The sequence below is a fragment of the Photinus pyralis genome, unplaced genomic scaffold (assembly GCF_008802855.1).
Source record: "Photinus pyralis isolate 1611_PpyrPB1 unplaced genomic scaffold, Ppyr1.3 Ppyr1.4_LG1, whole genome shotgun sequence".
NCBI lineage: Eukaryota > Metazoa > Arthropoda > Insecta > Coleoptera > Lampyridae > Photinus > Photinus pyralis.
The window spans coordinates 32,212,698-32,232,438 of NW_022170249.1; the positions used below are offsets into that span (position 1 = coordinate 32,212,698).

A 19,741-nucleotide genomic window follows, 5' to 3' on the forward strand; every position below is an offset into this window, starting at 1 on the left:
TGCAAATCTCAAGGCACCTGATCAAACGGTACAATGTTAATCTTGACTGGTCCGACTGGTCGATAATAATAATAAATAAGAAGAAGAAATAAGTTGCGAGTTTCCATGAACAACTTCCACTTGTGTCATCAAAGTTCAAAATAAACATGAGTATTTTTTTCGTTTACTACCTATAGGGTGATTTTTTAGTCCTGTTATCCAATTTGTAATAGATCATATAATCTATTAATCTCTGTTAGTTAGCTTAAAAATTGTCATTTTTTCTGGCTGAGGAACACTAACAAATTTAAATTGGAGTGATTCTTGTACACTCGTGTACGATTTTGTAGCAAAATGTTATCCAAGAATGAAACCCGTTATTCTAGAATCTAGGTGTTCCATGAGAATGAGAAGATTTTGGGTTTTGTGAGGGGCGCGCCGTCATCTTGTGTTCCAGACAAAATTTCCACTGCATTATATATCTATCTAGATGACATTGACAAGAACAAATTTCAAAAACAACAAAAAAAGTATATATTCCGGCAAACACATTTCGACAGCAAAGTTAGAATCATTCTCAAACAAACAAACGGCTCTTACGTACAAAACTCTTTGTTTTGTCAAAGATTAGTATTATCTTGTTTATTTATTAAGATGGATATTTTGGTTTTGTGCAATTTTCTTCCCGCCATAGTGTAACACAACATTCTATTCGTACCACCCATAGAATTATGGTAATTCTATGGTACCACCCAATCCGAATTATGGAGATTTGAAAGTGGTACGAAACGTTCTACATTTTGATATGAAATTCATGTAATTTTTGCCAGTGTTGCCGACTGTAACTACAGGAAAAGTCAAGATTTCAACGCTGGATATAGGTATGATCATTGTATATGGTATTTTTAATTTAACATTTTATTTCTTTAATCATTTGTTGCATTCATCAGGGATGCCCACGTGGTTCTTTGCTTCATAATTCATATTCACATTTAATTTAATCTACTCACAAAGCGTACATTTCCTTTGCTACTCTCCCCACTGTAACTTCGCAAAGGTGTTCGATTCATTTAAAAGCAGCCTGTATGTTTGCGTTTAATTAACCACCGACAACGATTTAAATCGAATAATCTGCACCGGTTTTTAGGTTAACTTTGTATTAAAAATCTCTATAAAGATGGTAAGTTGAATTTTAATTTACTATTATTACATACAGTCTGTTTATTAAATTATAGCTGCCCTTGTCCTTATTACGAACAGCCCAAAATCATCCTATGGTACGTAAAACTTGGCTGCTATGATCCGAACTCATTTTATCATTTCTAGCTTGTAGAATTGAAAAATGGCGAAACTTACAATGGTCACTTAGTAAGTTGCGATAACTGGATGAACATAAACTTAAGAGAAGTTATTTGTACATCCCGAGTAAGGTTTTTTAAACTTGTCTCTTAAACATTACAGTGTTTAATTATCTATAGGACGGCGATAAATTCTGGAGGATGCCTGAATGTTACATCAGAGGAAGCACGATCAAATACCTCAGGATTCCAGATGAAGTAATCGACATGGTAAAGGAGGAGACCGCGATAAAGAATAGGGGTAGAGACAATAAGGGTGCAAAAAGCCAAAGAGGACGACCTGCCACAAGAGGTAAATTGGTAAATATCTTGTTAGGTTCACTTTATAAATTATTTACAATTGTAGGTAATTTCGGCCGAGGTGGTGGGAAAACTGGAAATATTGGCGGACGAAATCTTGCTCAAAAGACTAAACAGAAGTAACTATAGACCAATTTGTATTTCACTTAAATGGAGTAAGTTTAATTCAGTGATGTGTATCAGTTTAGTTTCATTTATGATGATTCTTAATACATTTATTTTATTTATAATTTGTTCTCATAAAAAAATACTAGTGATATCTATTGCCAAATTGCTATTATTAAGTTTCCAATTTGTTAAACCAACCTGTAGTGGTACTATGGATGTACTATGCCGATCTGCATACAACGCGTCATAATACTAGAGAGCATGTGCATGTGGACATCGATTCAATTACGCCCCTAAAACTTTATGAATGCTTGCAGAAAGTGAAGGTTTATTAATAGAATTCTTTTCACATGAAAAAACCTCCATTATATTCTCTCGAGTATTCTCTTCCATCTGTGATCTGAGAAGGGATTCGGTTCCCAGCGACCACCTGTTGTCCTGTAAGACGCTTGTTTATTATATCTTAAAATAAGTCTCATATCTCAACTCATACAACTCCACATTTTTCGCAATCTTTGCTAGCGTGTTGAAATTGGTAAATCGCAACTCATCGCACATACATTCAAAACCAAAGAGTTTTTTTGTTACCAGGGTCCTACCCCTGGTACAGAGAACTGGTGCCTCGTTCGGGAAACGCCAGTGTGAAGATGAAATTCCAGATTAACCACAGTCTTAAGTGTCGGAACTATTTTACTTATACAATTAATCCCATCCCTGGAATTGTCTCCTCACGGTAAAAAGTCCACAAGTCCATACAAACGTCAACCAAATCGATAATTTCCACGTAAATAAATGACTAAATATATAAATTAAACTTTAATCCAAGACCATGTAATAGAAAGATTCATACATTGATCAAAACATTTACACCAAAAATGCCAACGGTTTCAAATAATAAAAGTTGACAACAATAAATAAATAATGTTCAAAAATAAATTGAAATTGATAAAGAAATGTAAAGGTTACTACCTGTATTAAATAATACAAAAAAAAAGTAGGTACAGTAGAACCCCGATTATCCGTGCGCGAATTATCCGGGATGCGGATTATCCGTGCCATGCTTGCGCGTTTTTGAAATTACATTTTTAAAGTTTTAATTGAAATACCATTGCCGTAAATCACTTGACGAGAATTTTCGCTAGTCCATGAGGGAGACGCAGGCTGTAATACCGAGTGCGCGCATGCTCAGAGAATTATCTTTCATCAGCCGATGCAGGTTAAGCGGAATTTAGCCATTTAGCATTAGCGCATTTGACTGCGGGCTACATGTAAGTTGCAACTGTACTTGTGTTAGACCTTATCTAGAATTCTGTTTTTTTTTTCATTGTGTTATGAACTTTTTTGTAGAATTTATTGTGCATACCTTAGTTTGATTTTTTTTCTTATATTTTTAGTATACATACGTATGCCTACCCTAAGAAACAATAAATTGTTTGGATTATCCGTGCGCCATCCGGTCCCATTGAGCACGGATAATCGGGGTTCTACTGTATAGGTACAATTCTCTCTCGACAACAATTCAAACCAAGATGGCTGTAAGAAACATTCATGCTCTCTAGATGGAGCTTCAACTAAAAAGTCGCGCGGTTGCCATCACACAGACAACCACTAGACATCTAAAACATGTTTTTTTATGGATACCCATCATCTACATTAGATACACATAGACGTGCAGTCACATGTCCCGCCATATCCAAATATACGTATACCCCTACAGATCTCCATTAGGTGTTAATTCAGCATATGTCTCCTAGATATCTACTGAGGAAATCCGTTTGATATCTTTTTAAATAGTGAATTTCATATATTCCAACTGAGTTTTGAACACTTGATTATATCTGGATGTAGCCTCTGTTGGAGCTGCGTGATATTGGTTCTTACTGGAATTGAGGAAATTTCTTAATTATAGATCATACTGAGATATACCGTGCATCACATAAGAAAAAAGATATTTGCATATCTCGTGTCTTTCATTTAGTATTAAAGTGATTTGTTGAATATTTAGAACTATTGTTTTCCTATCAGTTATTTCATTGTTATTAAACAGAATTCTGTAACTATAGCATCTATACAAAGATTAATTTTGAAACTATTGTGGCGAATATTCTAGAAATGCTGATAGACATCGAGGCGCCATGAAATGTTAGTTGTCTTCGGCGATAAAAAAAACTAAGGCAGATGTGACGCATTCTTTCCGGGAAATATGACGTGTTCTAGAATATTCGAGAGCGTTCGATAAAGGCCGGCGTTTTTTATAAGCAAATCGAATTGTGTTTCGAGTCAGTTCCAACGTCGATGCGCTGTGTTATAAATTGTAAGTGATAAATAATCTGTTATAAATTAATTCATTTGAAAACTGTTATAATTGTTACTTAATTGTAAATAAATAAATCACGTGGTAATTAAATTTAAGTCACAGTATTGACTATACTACGGTATTTACGTTACGAATTAGGAAGACCTAATTCGGAGTAGCCGGCAGAATGCTTGAAACTGATCAAAGGTAATTTCTATCTGCCACAGATGAAAAATTCTTATCTCAGCCCATGTGTTAGCCAGGTGCAAGAAATAATAAGACAGTAATGTCAGGAAAAATGTATTTTATTTCAATGTAAAAATGATGCATAGGTAAGTGGAAGAATGTTCACCTTCAGTTTTACTAGCTAGTCGCTTTGTTGCTCTCACATATTTTCTCGAATTCAACAACTACTCTTGAATGTCAAACATTGACCGAGTTGAAATTCGAACTCCTGTTGGAGGTTTTTTCAATTTGACCTAAAAACCAGGTTGTTGTCAAATACTCCAGGTTTGTCCAGCTCCTCAGATAAAAACTTCAATGCACTATTAAGGCTAACCACTAACCTTAATTTTCGAGTAATTTTTTTCCAGACAAATTTTGGTGCCAATTTGAATGTATGTGGTTGCTGATGTAACAACAGTTCACTAGTATGACTGGACCGAACTCCTTCTGAAGGCAGACTAAATTTCTCAAAAATGAGTGTGGAACATCAGCAAATACCTACATCTCAAACTTTTTTTGGTTTGACAGTATTTTGAATGTTATAATTGATAGGAGGTTCTCCACATATTTGGAATACAACACCTGAACGTTGGGGCTAGGTTTGGTTCGTGGTTCCCCAAAATATTTGCTCATAGAAGAATCAAATATGCTTCATGGCGTGATAGCCATTTCGTCTATAAAAAAATAGTACCAACATACAACTTCTGTCATGTGACTTGAAAAGTTGGAATTTTATTTCTATAAATTGAAAAACTTCATGGAGGATACCAGAATCAAATTTGATGTGTAGAAGTTTTCGCTGGAGAGTTTCTTCATCAACTTATGATACCCATTGTTTCCATAAGAAAACTCGAGTGTCAAGCATTGTGTGACCGTCCCATTTGACCACTTCATGAGATTAAACTCAATAAATTGAGGAGAAGTGGCTTGTTTTTCCATGTTCTTCAGCTTGTTTCTCCAATTTCGCAAGTCTTCAATACTTTCTGCCTTCGCCTTTTCCCTGTTGTACAATTTCATATAATCATTGAGATGAATCTATTTTATTGATGAGAAATTCCTCGGACAAATCTGCAGTTGATGTAGATGATTTTGGTATATCTGCATTAAGTGGTTTAGGTGCTTCTGTTGCGGTTTCAGTAACCCCTGAAAAGAAAATGCATCATGCAATTTTTCACAGTGAATCAGGTCCAATCGAAATATTCATTTGTGGTAAAACGACATACTTGTGCTTTCTTTACATTACCCAATAGAAACCACAATGATATCAATCATCTGTACCATGCTAAATTGGCTCTTCAAATAATAAAACTTTTATGAGCTCATTTCGGCACTTTCATTCCTTAAAAATAATTATATTACCTAACACTCCAGCAAAGTAATGAATGGAGTCAAAGAAAAATAAGAACAGCGAGGCTTCACTACTTTTGGGATTCAAGAATCGGACAGCTTCCAGATCAAAAAATAAGCATTTTCAAGAACTTTAAGGATAAATAAGGATAAATTGTAACATAAGTACATTTGATGATATCTTTTATCCATGTAGTACGAAAATACAAACATGTGGGTAAAGTATACGTGCGTATGTATTATTACCCTCGTGCTTTTACCAGAATTGACTAACCAACAAAGCAATATCCGTTAGCTCAAATGCCAATAAAGTTAGGAACAAGCACTTATAAACTTTTCCATGGAGCACAAGATGCCAATTGGCATGATTCAGTTTTAGCAAATATTTTTTACACACCCATGGGCTACCTGCTGTTCCCACTCATTTCCCTCTCAGAAACTTCAATGCATTGTTTTACCCCAAATGACTCCTATACCTTATATCTATTGATTATAGTCAATGGATAATGTTCTATTTGCACATGAAAACACTAGGAAATCTTACCATGTGATGATGAAGATTCAGTTTTCGTCAATTTCCTATGGATGGGAGGCATTCTTAAATTCTTTGGTTGTAAGAACCTTTGAGTGGGGGGCTTTCTTGATTGCTTTTGTTTTGAGAAGGAAAACAAAGTGGGCGTGGCATCAGATTTTAGTTTGCGAGTTCCATCTTCCCGAGTTTTCTCCCACATATCAGGAGCAAAATGGGCCTGCAATCAAAATATGAATCATTTTTTCAATTTCACAGTAAGTATTCTTTCTCAACAAGCTAATGGGAAATACATGGAGCAAACTTGAGTTTTTTGTGTTTCAAACAATATGTGACCACAGATGATTTCGGTAGCTATACAATCATCAAATGAAAAGAAATATCAATTTTGGCTATTGTTTACTTTACTGAGCATTCTCATTTGCTACCAACAGTGACAGAAAAGTGGTAAATGATGCCTCATTATTCATTTACCACTTTTCTTCAATAAAGTACCTAAACAAAGAACCCAATTTTTTTCAAATTGGACCATTTTTGTGTCAAATTTATGGACGAAACTCACTTTGCAGCATCCCTATTGGCTCTTGGCCCACTGACTTGTTGGAAAAATGTACAATTACAGGAGCCTGCCTTGTATAAAGAATTACCAATTACCTACATTCAAACAGTTACAATCCTTAGGCGAATGTATAATATAAGTATAGGTACCTACACAAATTCAACTGAATCATTGAGAACAACATTTTCTGTACCTATACATCTACTGGTAAACATATAGGTACCTCACATAAATATGAATTATTTGACGGGGTCCAATTATCCCTCCTACATTTAATACGCCATTGCTTCCTTCGTATGGGATCCCTTGGAAACCGTTTCATCAAAAAACCTTTCACAGAGGAATTTGTACAGTGGATTGCAGCACAACCAGGCATGATTCTTGCAGTTGGTTTTCTAATTAGAGTAAGTATTGAAAAACAAGAATTAGACATTTCACTTTCGTCATAATTAATCATACATTATTTGATATTCTGAATCAATTATAACGTACACGTATCAATACAAAAGATACTCCACGGCCAAAACACCAGCAAATATTTATGCTAACAATGATTATTACAGGCCACAAGTATTTATTATTAATTACAAAGTCAATGAATACACGTTAATCGATTTAATTTTTAGTATTTCAATACAAAGCTCAGAGAAAAAGAATTATTCTGATAACTCGCACAAAACCGTATACATAATGAAGCAGAAACATGATGCAACATGGCTGCGGAAGAGGCGTGGTCTCTACAACCTATCATAAATTAGGCACCCATTGTTGCCACTGCCTTGTATAGGGTTTTTCTTATATACAGCGTGTTACATATCAGTATGTCAAAAAAAGTGTGTGGAGTAGGGAATCAAAAAAAGCTCTTTTTCCAAATAAGCCGAGGGTCCAACAGGTTTCGTTGCAAAGCCAATCAACGGAGTACAAAAAAGCAATCATCAATGTTAAAATTTAAACCAATTCAAGCGTATTTATGATCACAATTGAGCAGCATAATCATCTGTTCGTAATTAATTTCTATTGGATTTAAACACATCAAACTCTGTTTCTATAGAACAATGTCCACAATATACATTTTACTTTACGCAGCACCTTCATTCACAGAAATTCTCAAAAACGCAAAAAAATCTGTAAACTCGCTCATACCAAAGTATAGCAATTTAAACAAATATGGCGCCCGGAACCAACGACCAATTTCATGAGCGTTATTAGGTTATTAAGCGAAAATGTAAAAAAACTCTGCTGGCGAGGTGGCAAAATAAAAAATCGAAATCAGCGGGCCAAAATATGTACATACAAACTGCTGAGGAAAAACACTTCCGGATTTTTTTCTGGAACCATTTTTTTTGGAACTCCGCCTATGATTGGACTATACTATATATAGATCATGTTGGCCAAACAAGGATTATCTGGTACCGCAAGTGAAATTGACTTTTATGAGTATAGTTAATTATCATGTCTATACCATTTGGCAGCGGCAGAGGGTTGTCAATTATTTTAAGTACACTGTTCGGTCCAACTGTGGTGGAAGTCAAAATAAACAATTGTTTAGAACGCAACTTGGTCCAATTAGAATGACAGCATCGATGGCTAATCTAATGTGTTCAAATTGAAAATACGTATACACGGTGTACAAACGAAAATCTGGCAAACGTGTACGTCATTCGAGTGCTTGTCAGTTTTATGACAAACATGCGCACCAGGAAAAAGACGATTTTGACAGTTTTACCGACCTTGGGCTTTAGTTTTAAATTATTTTAATGTTAATAAAAATTGTTTACTTTCGTATGAAAGCTTGTCTACGTACCGCAGTTGCGTATTATTTTATAATTTGAATAGGCAAATGCTGCCTTACGATATCGGATTGACGGGAAAAGTGAATCGTATGAATGTCAATAAATCCGGTAACAGCCATGGACGTTGATTCTCCTGCGGGAATTCTAAAAAGGTGTTCCAGTGCACCCACAATCAACGACAGCAATTCTACAATGTCCACTTCACCTTCCAGTACTTCTCCAAGGTTTATATTGCAAAAATTCTTTATTAATAGTTTACTGCATGTTCAACACATATTTTTAGAGATCAACCTGTGCCAAATCTGTTCAGTAGCATTAATCAACCGCGAACGCGGAGATTTAGTGGGAGTTTTAGTCCGTCATCCAATTCTTTGGTGAGATTTAACTCGTTTGAGTCAAATTTAAATTAAAACTTCTCGTGCAGAACTCGGGTTTACGATTGACACCTCGTATAAGCCAGCTACGACAAGAAGAATGGGCAGACACGAGCAATTTACGAGAGTTAGCGCACGAACGTGAAATTCACCATACAATGCAAATATCTCAGTCCTGGGAAGATTTGCGTTTAGTTACAGAATCTCCAAATGAAACAAAAACAGGTAAAATGGGTCCACTTCACGTCAGTCTTCCATCATGCATGGGAATTTTATGTAATTCTCCTTCACCAACTCGTGTAAGTTCGCCTAGTTTTCAAAGCCCCACGAGAGGCAGTCGTACCATAATCAGACGCAGCTGTAGTCCGGTGTTACGGCCTAGTCCACTCGGAGTTAAACGAAAATTAGACGAGGACAAATTAGACTATCACTTGAGCCCTCGTGCGAAACGGTTTTATAGTTTTGGTGCGTCGGATCGCGCCGGCTTACTCACGACCTCGAGTCCTCTACCGGGCTCGCTTAGTTCAATTGGCACCCCCGAATCTTTGTCGAGTGCGGATTCGCCCAGCTTTAATTTTAGATTAATTGATAGTCCCTCGCCTAGTCGGCCGCAATTGCCAGAAAGTATGATTATAACAAAAACCGATCAAGATATGGCGGAGAGCCCTAGTTAAAATTGTATATTATCTAAATTAAACGATTTTGACAATGACTGTATATTTTAAAACACTTTTTGTAAAAGTTATTTATGAACTCATATTATACGGTACGATTTAGACCTTCACTAGACAGGTATAAAGAATTTCACAGAATAAAGTATGATCCAATCATTCGTTTTTGTGCATTGCCAAATTTTGAAAAGTTTTAACGCAATGGTAAAATTATATTGTAAATAGTTTCAATTGCTAATTTGTAAAATTGTTCATATTATTTATATGTAGGTATATTAAATTAACAGTAATAGAATATTAGTATTAAGCTATAAATAGATAACATGTAGTTGATAAGAATTCATTTGACGATAGTGTGAAGTTTAAAGTGTGCTGTATGAATGTTGCAATTTGCATATTTAAATATTATGCTGTATTATCTAGTCTACTCCCAATTATTTAATTAATTAACCATATTTTGGCTGAATTTCTCCCCTCACGAAAATGTTGTGAATACAACAGCATAATAATTGTTTACAATTCTGTATATTGTTTATTGTATTAATATTTAATAGGAATTTTTATAATTTTGTAGCTTAGAGAAACATTGTGAATATAACGCCAATATAAATATAAGACTGTATTTCTCTTCGACTTGTAGCAATATACTGCAAAGGTTCAGTACTTGTCTTAGCGCACTTGTTTTTTATAGCAGTTATATTTTCAAATAACTATATTAAATCAAATAAATTTGAAACTTCTTCTATTTTGCATAATTCTATTTTTGATTTTTATTTTTTTGATCAGTAGGAGTTTGCAAATTGAATATTAGGGTGAGTGTGTCTGATGTAGGCGATTGAGTGATAATCCAGAATTCAATTTCTTCTAAAACTGTATATATAAATGACGTTGATTATATTTGTACCCTTAATTTACAGCTATATGCACTGTGTCCAAAATAAGGATGTCTATCATGGAGATCTCAAAAACCATAGAAGATACAAGGATGGTCAAATTAGGGAAAAGTTGCGCAATTAAACAGTTATTATCATGCTGTAAAGAAAACCAGACAATTCTGATTACTTTCGAAGATATGCCAGAAAAACCGAAATTTAACGATTTCTTTTTTTTTCTGATGTTTTTTGAACATATAAGAAAAATAAAAAAACAACTGACATTTTCAATACAACATTTCGTTTCAGAGAAATCATCAACTTTATTTTTTTATATGACCCGTAAGAAAAGTACATACAACTGTATTGAGTAGCATTTTTTATACTAATACAATTGGATGTAAGGCACACGAAAAAAACAGTTGGAAACTGTTGGTTTCAACGGGATGGCCGTATAATACGCAATGCCAGAAGTTGAATCTAAGTATCAAGTTATCAATCAATAAAAACACGCGGAATCGTTCTCCACCTTCCCCTACACGGTCAAGACCACTACTGCCAGAGTCCGGTTCTGGGTTAACTGAATGTTGTCTTTCATTAATTTGATTTAACACATTCACTGAGCAGGTGCACTCACCCTTTGCTCACTGGATACATTTACCTGGTTTTCCTTTACTAAACATGCTCGCTCGATGTGACTTACCTTGGAAGAGATTCGACAATCGACTTCTTTCCAACAAATCACTACACAATTGAGGACTGTTTAAGTTTTTAAAATAATGTGTCCCTCGAAGGGGGGGGGGTACATATTGTGTATGCTTTGGCACCTGCAATAACGATGGGACACCCTGTATGTGCAGTAGTTGGTTGTAATTTGAGATTGGACATTCTTTTCGATCATATTGGTATTGGTACATTTATATTACATGTTAAAAGACTGCCTATAGATTTATTCAGTTAGGAATTATGTGTGTTGTATTTGCAAAAGTTTTTCTCTGGTCGTAGATAGGAAGCTTTCTTATCGCTGCAAAGCCAATTACAAATTTCAAGATAAAGACGTGATATCGGCGAAGGCGCAGATTTTTCTAAGATGATGCATTATTAAGTAAATATAGAAGTAGGTAAGTTAGTGAGAAAGGGAAATTGTTTTAAATAGAAGAGGAAGACGTTAATCGGAGCTTCTTTTATGGGGCCCGTTTACAAATAACCTCGCCGTTTTGTTTTGGGTTATTTCCATATTTGAAAAAACAGTCTGTCATTGTTTAATTGTAAAGTAAAGTAGTGTAGAAGAAAGCTAGGGAGCGTTTCTTTACGTCGTAATAAAAGTAGGCGTGTTTCCAGGATTACGTAAGTTTCCCAATGTCCGTTAAAAGGAATGTTGTCCACCATCAAAGAGCCAACACTATAATTACAATTACAACTAAATCAGTGTTGTCTAAATCGAGATTCGATTTGATCTAGCTGTGTTTGTGCGTCATTTATTGTAAATCGCAGTTACGACAGGAGATTTTGAATTATTAATATTGATGTCGTTCTATCGATTGCTTTTTGCCTCAATTCTGCCCTGGTAGTCTGTTTTTCTTTCAGCTTATTTGATTGTTTTATGAGCAATAAATTTGTTCCTCTGTAAATGGTTGGCCGGTTTCCTTTCAAAAGGACAAATGCGCTTTAAACAACTGTGAGCCAGGCGAGCGGTCACAATTGCAATAGTCTTTAATCTACAACAAAAAGAGAGAAGAATAATGCAACTGAAAACCATTATGATTTATTTTAACCTTACATTTACTTACATTCGGATAAAATTAACATTTACAATTTCAGCCTCTGTATATCCTCTTGCTTAAAATCAATCCTGAAAGAAGTAAATAAATAAGGGATACTCGTACAAAATGCCACACCTTAAACCCATTATTGTTCTAACTTCAGTAGGGGTTAATCTCCATGTGAGCGCCCCATCATGGTTCCCCCAATAGTCTGTTATTTCTGTAACTTTTTCCAAGTTTAAGATGGTTGCAATTTGTGAGAGTCTCGTAAACTTATCTCGGACCGACCATGTTGTCGCGCTGGTTAAGTACCCGGATAATGACCGCACTTCTTTATCCAACACCAATCCACCTAACTAAATTTAAAAGAAATTAAAATAATCACGGCATTCATCGGAGTAACTTGCTCTATTAAATGCTGACTTAAAAATGACCTTCTCAAATCTTGCGGTTACTTCGCCTATGAGAATTTTTATGAGTCCATCGTAATTGGCCGAGGTCAAACTGTCCTTAAATGAAGAAAGTAACGAATCCAAGTTCATGATTAAAGTTTGAACAAAAGATTCTCCAGCTTCATACTCTGACAGTTCGTCCTAAACAGCAGAGTTACTTTAAGCCGCTAAGGCAGTAGTTCTTACATCATTAAGCTGGTGGTTGATGTTAAGAAATGAATCAACCCAAGGACTAATCCGTGGCTTAATCACACTGACTCGTAACTGTTGCATGCCGTACTCCATTACGTCTTTCAAATTAATAATTACCGATGAGAGACCGGAGAGACAACTTTCTAATTTGCCATGTTCATTAGTGTTCATATTTGGAATTGCCTTTTTCACATCACCTAACGCACTGTCGCATAAAGTCTCTACATACTCAGTACTTGCATCAGCATTATTTAAAGCAATCTAGAATTATGTTGTTAAAGTATGTATGAACATTATTAAATCATACAAGGAAAGCAGTTCGAATCTGTTCGGTATCGCTTGGTTGAAGTCGGCCATGTTGAATAGAGGTTTGAAGGACGTTGTACGCTTGAGTTAGATCTAAATACCCTGATGGATAACCCTGCTTTAACCGTCCACGTAAAATTCCACAAAAATCATTTTCCAAGACTGCGCATGCAATGTTTATAACTGCGCAAATTCCATCTAAGCTTCCACTTGATATTGCACGCCTGCAAAACAATAACTTAGATGGAGCGTCCTGTTTGCGGTCTTCAAGCAATTGTTGGTTAATTTTCCAGAAGCTGACAATTATATTTGGGACACCCTACATACTTTTTAAACCCAAATCCTGTAGTATATGTTAATGTAACAGATAAGTAACTTGATATTTTGAACCTTGTAGCAATGGGTTAAATATCCGGCTCCCTGCCAATGCAGGGAGAGAAGGAAAAGTCACACCAATTTAGAACTGCTACAATAGACTGAAGATATAATATGTCACAGGACAACTTGAGAAGCTCTTAGCAAACTGCAGGGAACTGTAACATCAAGTTCCAAACGAACTAAATTAGAACAAAATTGCCCCCCCCCCCCACTGCACAGGATGTCCTATTAATAAAAGTCACAGAAATCTATGGAACCGTTGTATTTTTTATGCATGTTTGTTGGGTATAATTTAGGAAAAAATATTATTTTTCTGCTTAGCCATGACTCGTACGCCTCTAGCGGTAAACCTAGAAACTTGAAAATAATTTCCAGCGATTTGTTTTGGCCCCTTTGGTAACAAAGTCTTTTACCCCAAGCTGTGCAATTAGCGGTTCCATAGATATGGCATGTGACCTTTATTAATAGGAAACCCTGTACATTAGTATATCCAGATTGTGAGTTTAGGTATTTTTCTGCACTAATTATGTCTTTACATTTGATACAATTTTGAAATAGATAGACTTTTAATTCTTTAAATGGTTATGGTTATTTGTACCATAGGCAACCTGTATATTAACAACAGTAAACAGACCTTATGCATTTGCGGATAATAAAAAATGTATCATCCACCATACTGGAAGTCTGTTGCGCCGTTTCTGTAGAATCGATGCCAACTGCTTTACTGACGGATTCTTCCATAAAGTACTGCTCTAGCTGTAGATATAGGGATAGTAAGTCGTGCTTCCTTCTACTTAAATCACTTGCATTAATGAGCTTATCAAGTTGGAGAATTTGATTATTGCGTTCCTCCGAAATTAAAACGCTTATTTCGATATCAGCCTAAAAGCAGATTATTAACAGAATCAATTTCCGCCACACTGTAAAACCGGCAGGTATTTAGGTATTAGCTGGTTTTTTAAACGGATTTTTTAACACCTGTTTGGTCAAACCTGTTAAAACTGAATGATAGACGGTTAGTAATAAAACAATTGTGTATTAACTGAGTTTACGCCATAAAAAGTTTTAAATTTAATAGTGAGACTTGGAGTTGGGCTGCCAAGCACTCTCGAAACCTACGCGGATGATCAGCCGGGACTTGACATTCAAAATAGAGGAGTTACAGCCGGTTTGTGGAAAAAAAGGCGGATCTAAAAGAGCAAGATCTGCAATTATCGTTCCAACGCGATCACTAAATAACATTAAAAAATTCAAAAAAATTTAACATTGATTCAAAACAATAATAAAAAGATCAAAAACGTGAATTTTTGTATTTTTTTAAACATTTGAACCATTTTTCTAATTCTTTAAAAATATTTTTGAATCTTTTTTAATTTTTTTGAATCACTTGAATCTGTTCTAATATAGTTCCTAGTGTGCCGATCGAGCCGTTTCGGAAGAGTTCAACGACTCTGTATATGGAATAACATATGAAACCTACACTCGGTTTCTACTACAACTATAGTACTACACCATCCACAAATCACCTGTCGAGCTAGCTCCAATAAATCAAAAATTGAAAATTAGAATTTTTGTGATCTTTCCTCGTACATATCCGGCATTTGCTACAAAACAAAATTCTAATAATGACTCAAAATTAATAATTTAAGAGCCTTGATAAAATAGAATAAATAGAAAAAATCTGAACATGAAGACTATATGGATTGTACAATAGATTCAAATAAACACAGAATCAAAAAGAATTTATTTCGAACTCATTCGCAATAAATAATCAAGGAAAATGTATTGTACTTTCTCCCTTTCCTAGGTTTTTGTTATGGTTTTTAAAATTTTGTAACAATAATTCCAACATTACAAACTCTAATTCTTGACCAGACCACAAATACGACCCTAAGCTACATTTTTTCATATGGACCACACTATACACTATAGTCAAGATATGGATGTCTATCATGGGGATCTCGGAAACCACAGAAGATACGAAAATGGTCAAATTAGGGGAAAGTTACGCAACTAAGGAATACTTATCATACTGTAAAGAAAACCAGAAAATTCCGATTACTTCCGAAGATATATGCCAGAAAAACCGAAATTTGCCGATTTAATACTTTGGGTACACGTACGTAATAACATAACTGTTATTAATAAATCTATTTAAGGGCTGTTTTAATTTAGTTTCTCGTTATAGTGTTAGTTCCGGTGAACATATAATTAATTTTATACAAATAAATTACGGAATTAAATTTACGTTATTATGTATTACTAAAATGTTCATCTACTGCAAAATAAGTATCTTAAGACTGATTTTCCTTTACCAATAAGTGAAACTCCCATAAACATTTTAATAAAATTAAAAATGAAATATACTAGTATGTACCCTGCCGGTTTTACACCAAATAATGTATATAAATAAGCATAGTATGGCACATAAATAATGCCTCGTATACTTGATGCATTATGGAATAATTTTTACATACCAAAACCTTCCTTCTTATAAATTTGATATATAATTCCATCCGAAAATGCATTATGGTAATTTCCTGAATAAGAATATCCAACTCTTTAGGATCCAACTTATCCAATTTACTAAAACTCGAGCTACTGCTCATTTTTGCCACCTCGGAAATCTGATTAATCTTCTTCTGAAGTTGTCTATGCTTCTGGAACTCCATTATAATTAATTTAACCTGCGTATCACACTCCTTCTGTAAAAATGAAACCACCGACATCAAACGGCCTGGTCCGTAGTAAGTCTCTACAAGAGGTTGATGAATGTCGACAATTCTCGCCAAGCCTTCAAATAGCAGGGTTAGTGTATCAGCAAATTTGACATGGTGCCTTTTATCCGTAACAGGTGCATTCAGCGCAGTTTGTAAATTTTTATCGGCAGTATCTCTTAGCTAAAAACTTACAATAAAGTCCCCCTTTATAAACCAAACTAACCTTATCGCACAAGTAATTGCAAAATTTCCTGATACCTTCATCATGCATATCTAACAGTGGGAAAATTTTAAAGAACCGTTCGACACTAGCCAAATCTTCTAGGCGAACCGCTTCATCGAATTTATGCTGGACGATCGTTCTCAACTGACCAGCTGCATCTTGTAAAGTTCCGACAGCTTTTAAGACGCTAGACACATTTTCAATATCAGTAGCAGACTGCTTCAGTAAAGATTGATCCATTGATAAAAACCGATGAACGTGACCAGCGCCCTTTTCGTAATCTTCATTTAAAATTGCGGTTTGTACACCCTCAGAACACAAGCCGACGTCTATTAGATCAGCGACTCTCTGCTGGCACTCGTCTACGCGATTCTGTGATTATTCATTATTCCATTGAATTCAATTTGAGCAAAAGTACTTACGCGTGCACAGTCCAAGGTTCGAACCTTATTGCTAATACCTTCAGCAGATTCAGCAATGTTATGTATTGTGTTTACCAAGTCTTGAGTTTCAACTTTGAGAGATTTTAATGTGGGCAAAACTTTTGATAACACTTTTATTTTTGCATCCACGTAACTCCTTTGGTTGACAAAGTGTTTCATTTCTTCAAACAGTTGCTCCTAAAAGTTAATATAAGAGTAGGTGCCATGTCGCTGATTAATATACTTCTTGGAGCTTAATTTTGTCTAATTCTTTTTGCATCTCCTCTAAATCGGTCATTGTAGTTATTTCTGCTTTTGATCTTTTGAGGTTAATGTTTGAATATGAAATGTAAACATTTGTCCGATTGTAAACGTCACTTTCTAGGTTAAACAAGCTACTATTTTTGATAGGAACTACAGTTTGACACATTGGATCTAATCAAATTTTGTATTCACAGAATGCTTCATAATTTTAGTTTTTGATGTAATGGTACTTTAAAGATGCAACTTTTATATTTTGTTTTGTTATGCGGTTATGCATAATGATGTTAGGCCTTCACGAAACAGTCAAACCTCATAGATAGTTATTGAACAACGTCGGGTATAAGGTGTTAAGCCTCAATTAATACTGCCGTCCCTTATTTAGGAAAAGACCGTATTTCTTCTTACATTAAAGTCCCAAATCCGGGTGTGGACGTGGGTATTTGTAAATAAATAGTGGTTTGGGTTGGCAGAGCAGCCTTGGCTGAAACTTCGCTCACTCAAAAATAAAGACAAAAATAAGTAAGTAAAAAAAAATAAATAAATACTTATACAATACAGTGACTGCATAAAGTCTGTAGCGTCATTAATTTTTGGTTCCGGCTCCAGTTTTTTTTCGGTTTTTATGGCCACTAATATAGATGATAAAAATCATTATTAAATAATATCAATTACTATTAATTATAGGAAAAAAATAATACACAAAATTATAGTGCATATTCTTTTACATAAAGATATATTTCGTTTTAATTAAAACTTCTTTTTTTTTGCAACATGAAAAATTACAGGGCCTTTGGTGGCAAATTCAACGTTTACACTACGGAATATGTACAAATTAGTGAATCACAACTTACTCATATCGCCCCTGCGATACCTGTAACTTGCCCCTCGTGCGGGATTGTCTTTTCGCGGCGAAGTCTTGATTTAAATACAAACATCAAGCAGTTTGATAACTTCCACAAATTTAAACGAAAAAGGTCCTGGGAAAGTAGTTCTTGCAAATACTTGTAGTTCATGAAATTATTCGATAGTAGGTCTTTTGACAGTAAATTAGAGCACATGTGAACTAAAAAATGGAATTTTTAAAATTGTTGTTTTTGCATTGTTTTTGTGTATTGAGGACTGGAACTGAGGTTGGGGGTTGTAATTATTGATCAACACCCTTCGATAGTTTACTGTGCATAAGAATGGGTAATTCATATTAAAGACTTTTGTGTGCTTTTTTATGTCTCTTTCGAATAATTTTTACTATTTTGGGGTTTGTCATTTTTGCAAAACCACACCAACTGAATTACGAAGATGTAGTGGATGTAAAATAGTGGCTTACTGTTCAAAAGAACATCAAAAGTTGGACTGGCGGAATCACCGTGAACTATGTAAAGTAATTGCATTTACGTTTGTGAATGACAACACTCCTAGTGGCAGTTTTGAGGAATGGACCCGTTATCGACTGAATATGCAAAGACAATGGGTATCATTGCTAAAGAGAGATCTGCAACCATTCGAATGTCAAATGTGGATGTTTCCTCGTGTCTGCAATTGGTGTTACGCAAAATCAAACTTGACAGATTGCCCAAAGTGTTGTAATGTCGCATATTGTAGCAATGAACATTCATTTTGTGACAGAGGCATTCACAAGAAGTTCTGTGCTGCATTAAGAGTGTGCCTAGACATTGATTGGTACTTGACTAAAGTTCAGTCGTATCCTGAAATAGATATAAAACAGGTAGCATGTTTGAGTGGACTACCCCGAGATATGAGTGAACTTTTAAAGTTGCTGCGCAATGAGGAGAATGAGAAATCTGTCATTTGCAAATCCTTAAAGTCAGAAGCACTATCCCCTGGATCTGTAATTGCATACTCCATTCAAGAATCATTATATGACTACACAAGCAATGATAAATACATTATACACATAGTGGGGGCGGCCGCTGCTGAAGGCACAACTGACTGGATTCTCACATCCGAATTGCTTTTACACGCATTTAATTATATACATGAAGTTTTGTTCATCTTAATTGGACCAGAAGCTGTGGACATACCTGAAAATATCAATTTATGCCAAACTTGCAAGTCAAGGGGAAAAAAGGTCTCTCTTAAGGTGAAGAAGGCTTTGTATCATGACGTGGTGGAAAATATAGAAAAGCCAAATTTAGTACTTGCATTAAATTGTGGTTTACATGAATTTGAAGATCAAGCTTGCGATGAATGGTACTCATCTATTCCCTTTATGATTATCAATAAAGTTCCGTTCGTTTTTACTTCATATACTCACGAAGAAATGTTAAAAGATATTAATTACATCAAAAAATTCATTCCTGATGTGGAGCTGTACATTGTTATGTCGAGGGAGAACCCATTTGCTAGTTTCAGGCCAATAAGAGATTGGTGCACCAAAGACATTCCTGTATTTTATTCAAATGCTTTTATTACCATTGTAAAAATGGTGTGACGTTCCCATTTTCATCAGACAACCATTTTTTATGGTCGGGATTTTATACTTTTCTAATTGTAATGTTGTAATAAAATGTGTTTTGAAAGTAATATATGCGTAGTTTCTGATAATAGCTGTAAACCTTCCATGTTCAAGTAGTATGAGACTGGTTTTTATTA

At 35.0% G+C, this 19,741-nt stretch overlaps 5 protein-coding genes across 14 annotated transcripts; 3 read left to right on the plus strand and 2 right to left on the minus strand.

The window, feature by feature from the left end:
* Positions 1-753: 753 nt before the first annotated feature.
* LOC116166989 (U6 snRNA-associated Sm-like protein LSm4) lies at positions 754-1,864 on the plus strand. 2 transcript variants are annotated; one of them, XM_031482231.1, is made up of 6 exons: positions 754-860; positions 1,127-1,159; positions 1,215-1,256; positions 1,306-1,404; positions 1,458-1,629; positions 1,684-1,864. In XM_031482231.1, exons 2-6 carry the CDS (start codon positions 1,157-1,159, stop codon positions 1,758-1,760), a joined length of 393 nt encoding a protein of 130 aa, XP_031338091.1. In that variant the 5' UTR covers positions 754-860; positions 1,127-1,156; the 3' UTR covers positions 1,761-1,864. The 2 variants fall into 2 exon arrangements, with proteins under 2 accessions (XP_031338091.1, XP_031338085.1); XM_031482225.1 differs by lacking the exon at positions 754-860 and having other exon boundaries at positions 1,005-1,159.
* Positions 1,865-4,978: 3,114 nt separating this feature from the next.
* Positions 4,979-7,417, minus strand: LOC116160273 (THAP domain-containing protein 2-like). Of its 7 annotated transcripts, none has more exons than XR_004143173.1 (4): positions 6,925-7,417; positions 6,705-6,772; positions 6,158-6,362; positions 4,979-5,409 (listed from the first exon to the last, which is right to left on the minus strand). XR_004143173.1 is itself a non-coding variant. In XM_031473447.1 (4 exons), exons 2-4 carry the CDS (start codon positions 7,075-7,077, stop codon positions 5,288-5,290), a joined length of 480 nt encoding a protein of 159 aa, XP_031329307.1. In that variant the 5' UTR covers positions 7,078-7,096; positions 7,194-7,417; the 3' UTR covers positions 4,979-5,287. The 7 variants fall into 7 exon arrangements, 3 of the variants coding, with proteins under 3 accessions (XP_031329307.1, XP_031329306.1, XP_031329305.1); XR_004143171.1 differs by having other exon boundaries at positions 6,705-6,796; positions 6,855-7,417; XR_004143172.1 differs by having other exon boundaries at positions 6,638-6,796; positions 6,855-7,417.
* Positions 7,418-8,396: 979 nt separating this feature from the next.
* LOC116159704 (protein FAM122A) lies at positions 8,397-9,698 on the plus strand. Its single transcript, XM_031472749.1, has 3 exons — positions 8,397-8,718; positions 8,778-8,868; positions 8,919-9,698. The coding sequence occupies exons 1-3, from the start codon at positions 8,588-8,590 to the stop codon at positions 9,540-9,542; spliced, it is 846 nt and encodes a 281-aa protein (XP_031328609.1). The 5' UTR covers positions 8,397-8,587; the 3' UTR covers positions 9,543-9,698.
* Positions 9,699-11,873: 2,175 nt separating this feature from the next.
* LOC116159118 (conserved oligomeric Golgi complex subunit 4-like) lies at positions 11,874-17,234 on the minus strand. Of its 3 annotated transcripts, none has more exons than XM_031472029.1 (11): positions 17,112-17,234; positions 16,868-17,065; positions 16,446-16,817; positions 15,980-16,402; positions 14,137-14,384; positions 13,126-13,348; positions 12,813-13,079; positions 12,582-12,767; positions 12,310-12,530; positions 12,202-12,263; positions 11,874-12,129 (listed from the first exon to the last, which is right to left on the minus strand). In XM_031472029.1, the coding sequence occupies exons 1-10, from the start codon at positions 17,163-17,165 to the stop codon at positions 12,221-12,223; spliced, it is 2,235 nt and encodes a 744-aa protein (XP_031327889.1). In that variant the 5' UTR covers positions 17,166-17,234; the 3' UTR covers positions 11,874-12,129; positions 12,202-12,220. The 3 variants fall into 3 exon arrangements, with proteins under 3 accessions (XP_031327889.1, XP_031327890.1, XP_031327888.1); XM_031472030.1 differs by having other exon boundaries at positions 12,192-12,263; XM_031472028.1 differs by lacking the exon at positions 11,874-12,129 and having other exon boundaries at positions 12,152-12,263.
* Positions 17,235-18,180: 946 nt separating this feature from the next.
* On the plus strand, positions 18,181-19,672 carry LOC116160158. Its single transcript, XM_031473295.1, has one exon. It carries the CDS (start codon positions 18,354-18,356, stop codon positions 19,578-19,580), a length of 1,227 nt encoding a protein of 408 aa, XP_031329155.1. The 5' UTR covers positions 18,181-18,353; the 3' UTR covers positions 19,581-19,672.
* The last annotated feature ends 69 nt before the right edge of the window (positions 19,673-19,741 follow it).

Bases quoted from the DNA above. Each gene is read 5' to 3' on its own strand.
- LOC116166989 (XM_031482231.1), top strand. The intron at 1,257-1,305 runs GTACGTAAAACT...TATCATTTCTAG, and splicing joins CAGCCCAAAATCATCCTATG to CTTGTAGAATTGAAAAATGG. The intron at 1,405-1,457 runs GTAAGGTTTTTT...AATTATCTATAG, and splicing joins AAGTTATTTGTACATCCCGA to GACGGCGATAAATTCTGGAG.
- LOC116160273 (XM_031473445.1), bottom strand. From the start codon at position 7,158: ATGATTAATTATGACGAAAGTGAAATGTCTAATTCTTGTTTTTCAATA. The intron at 6,363-6,924 runs GTACCTATATGT...TTTTGATTGCAG, and splicing joins ATAATTCATATTTATGTGAG to GCCCATTTTGCTCCTGATAT. The intron at 5,410-6,157 runs GTAAGATTTCCT...TTTTCTTTTCAG, and splicing joins TGAATCTTCATCATCACATG to GGGTTACTGAAACCGCAACA.
- LOC116159704 (XM_031472749.1), top strand. From the start codon at position 8,588: ATGTCAATAAATCCGGTAACAGCCATGGACGTTGATTCTCCTGCGGGA. The intron at 8,719-8,777 runs GTTTATATTGCA...ACATATTTTTAG, and splicing joins CCTTCCAGTACTTCTCCAAG to AGATCAACCTGTGCCAAATC. The intron at 8,869-8,918 runs GTGAGATTTAAC...CTTCTCGTGCAG, and splicing joins GTCCGTCATCCAATTCTTTG to AACTCGGGTTTACGATTGAC.
- LOC116159118 (XM_031472029.1), bottom strand. From the start codon at position 17,165: ATGACCGATTTAGAGGAGATGCAAAAAGAATTAGACAAAATTAAGCTC. The intron at 16,403-16,445 runs GTTAGTTTGGTT...GTAAGTTTTTAG, and splicing joins GCAATTACTTGTGCGATAAG to CTAAGAGATACTGCCGATAA. The intron at 12,531-12,581 runs GCAAGTTACTCC...TTTTAAATTTAG, and splicing joins TTAAGTCAGCATTTAATAGA to TTAGGTGGATTGGTGTTGGA.
- LOC116160158 (XM_031473295.1), top strand. From the start codon at position 18,354: ATGTCTCTTTCGAATAATTTTTACTATTTTGGGGTTTGTCATTTTTGC.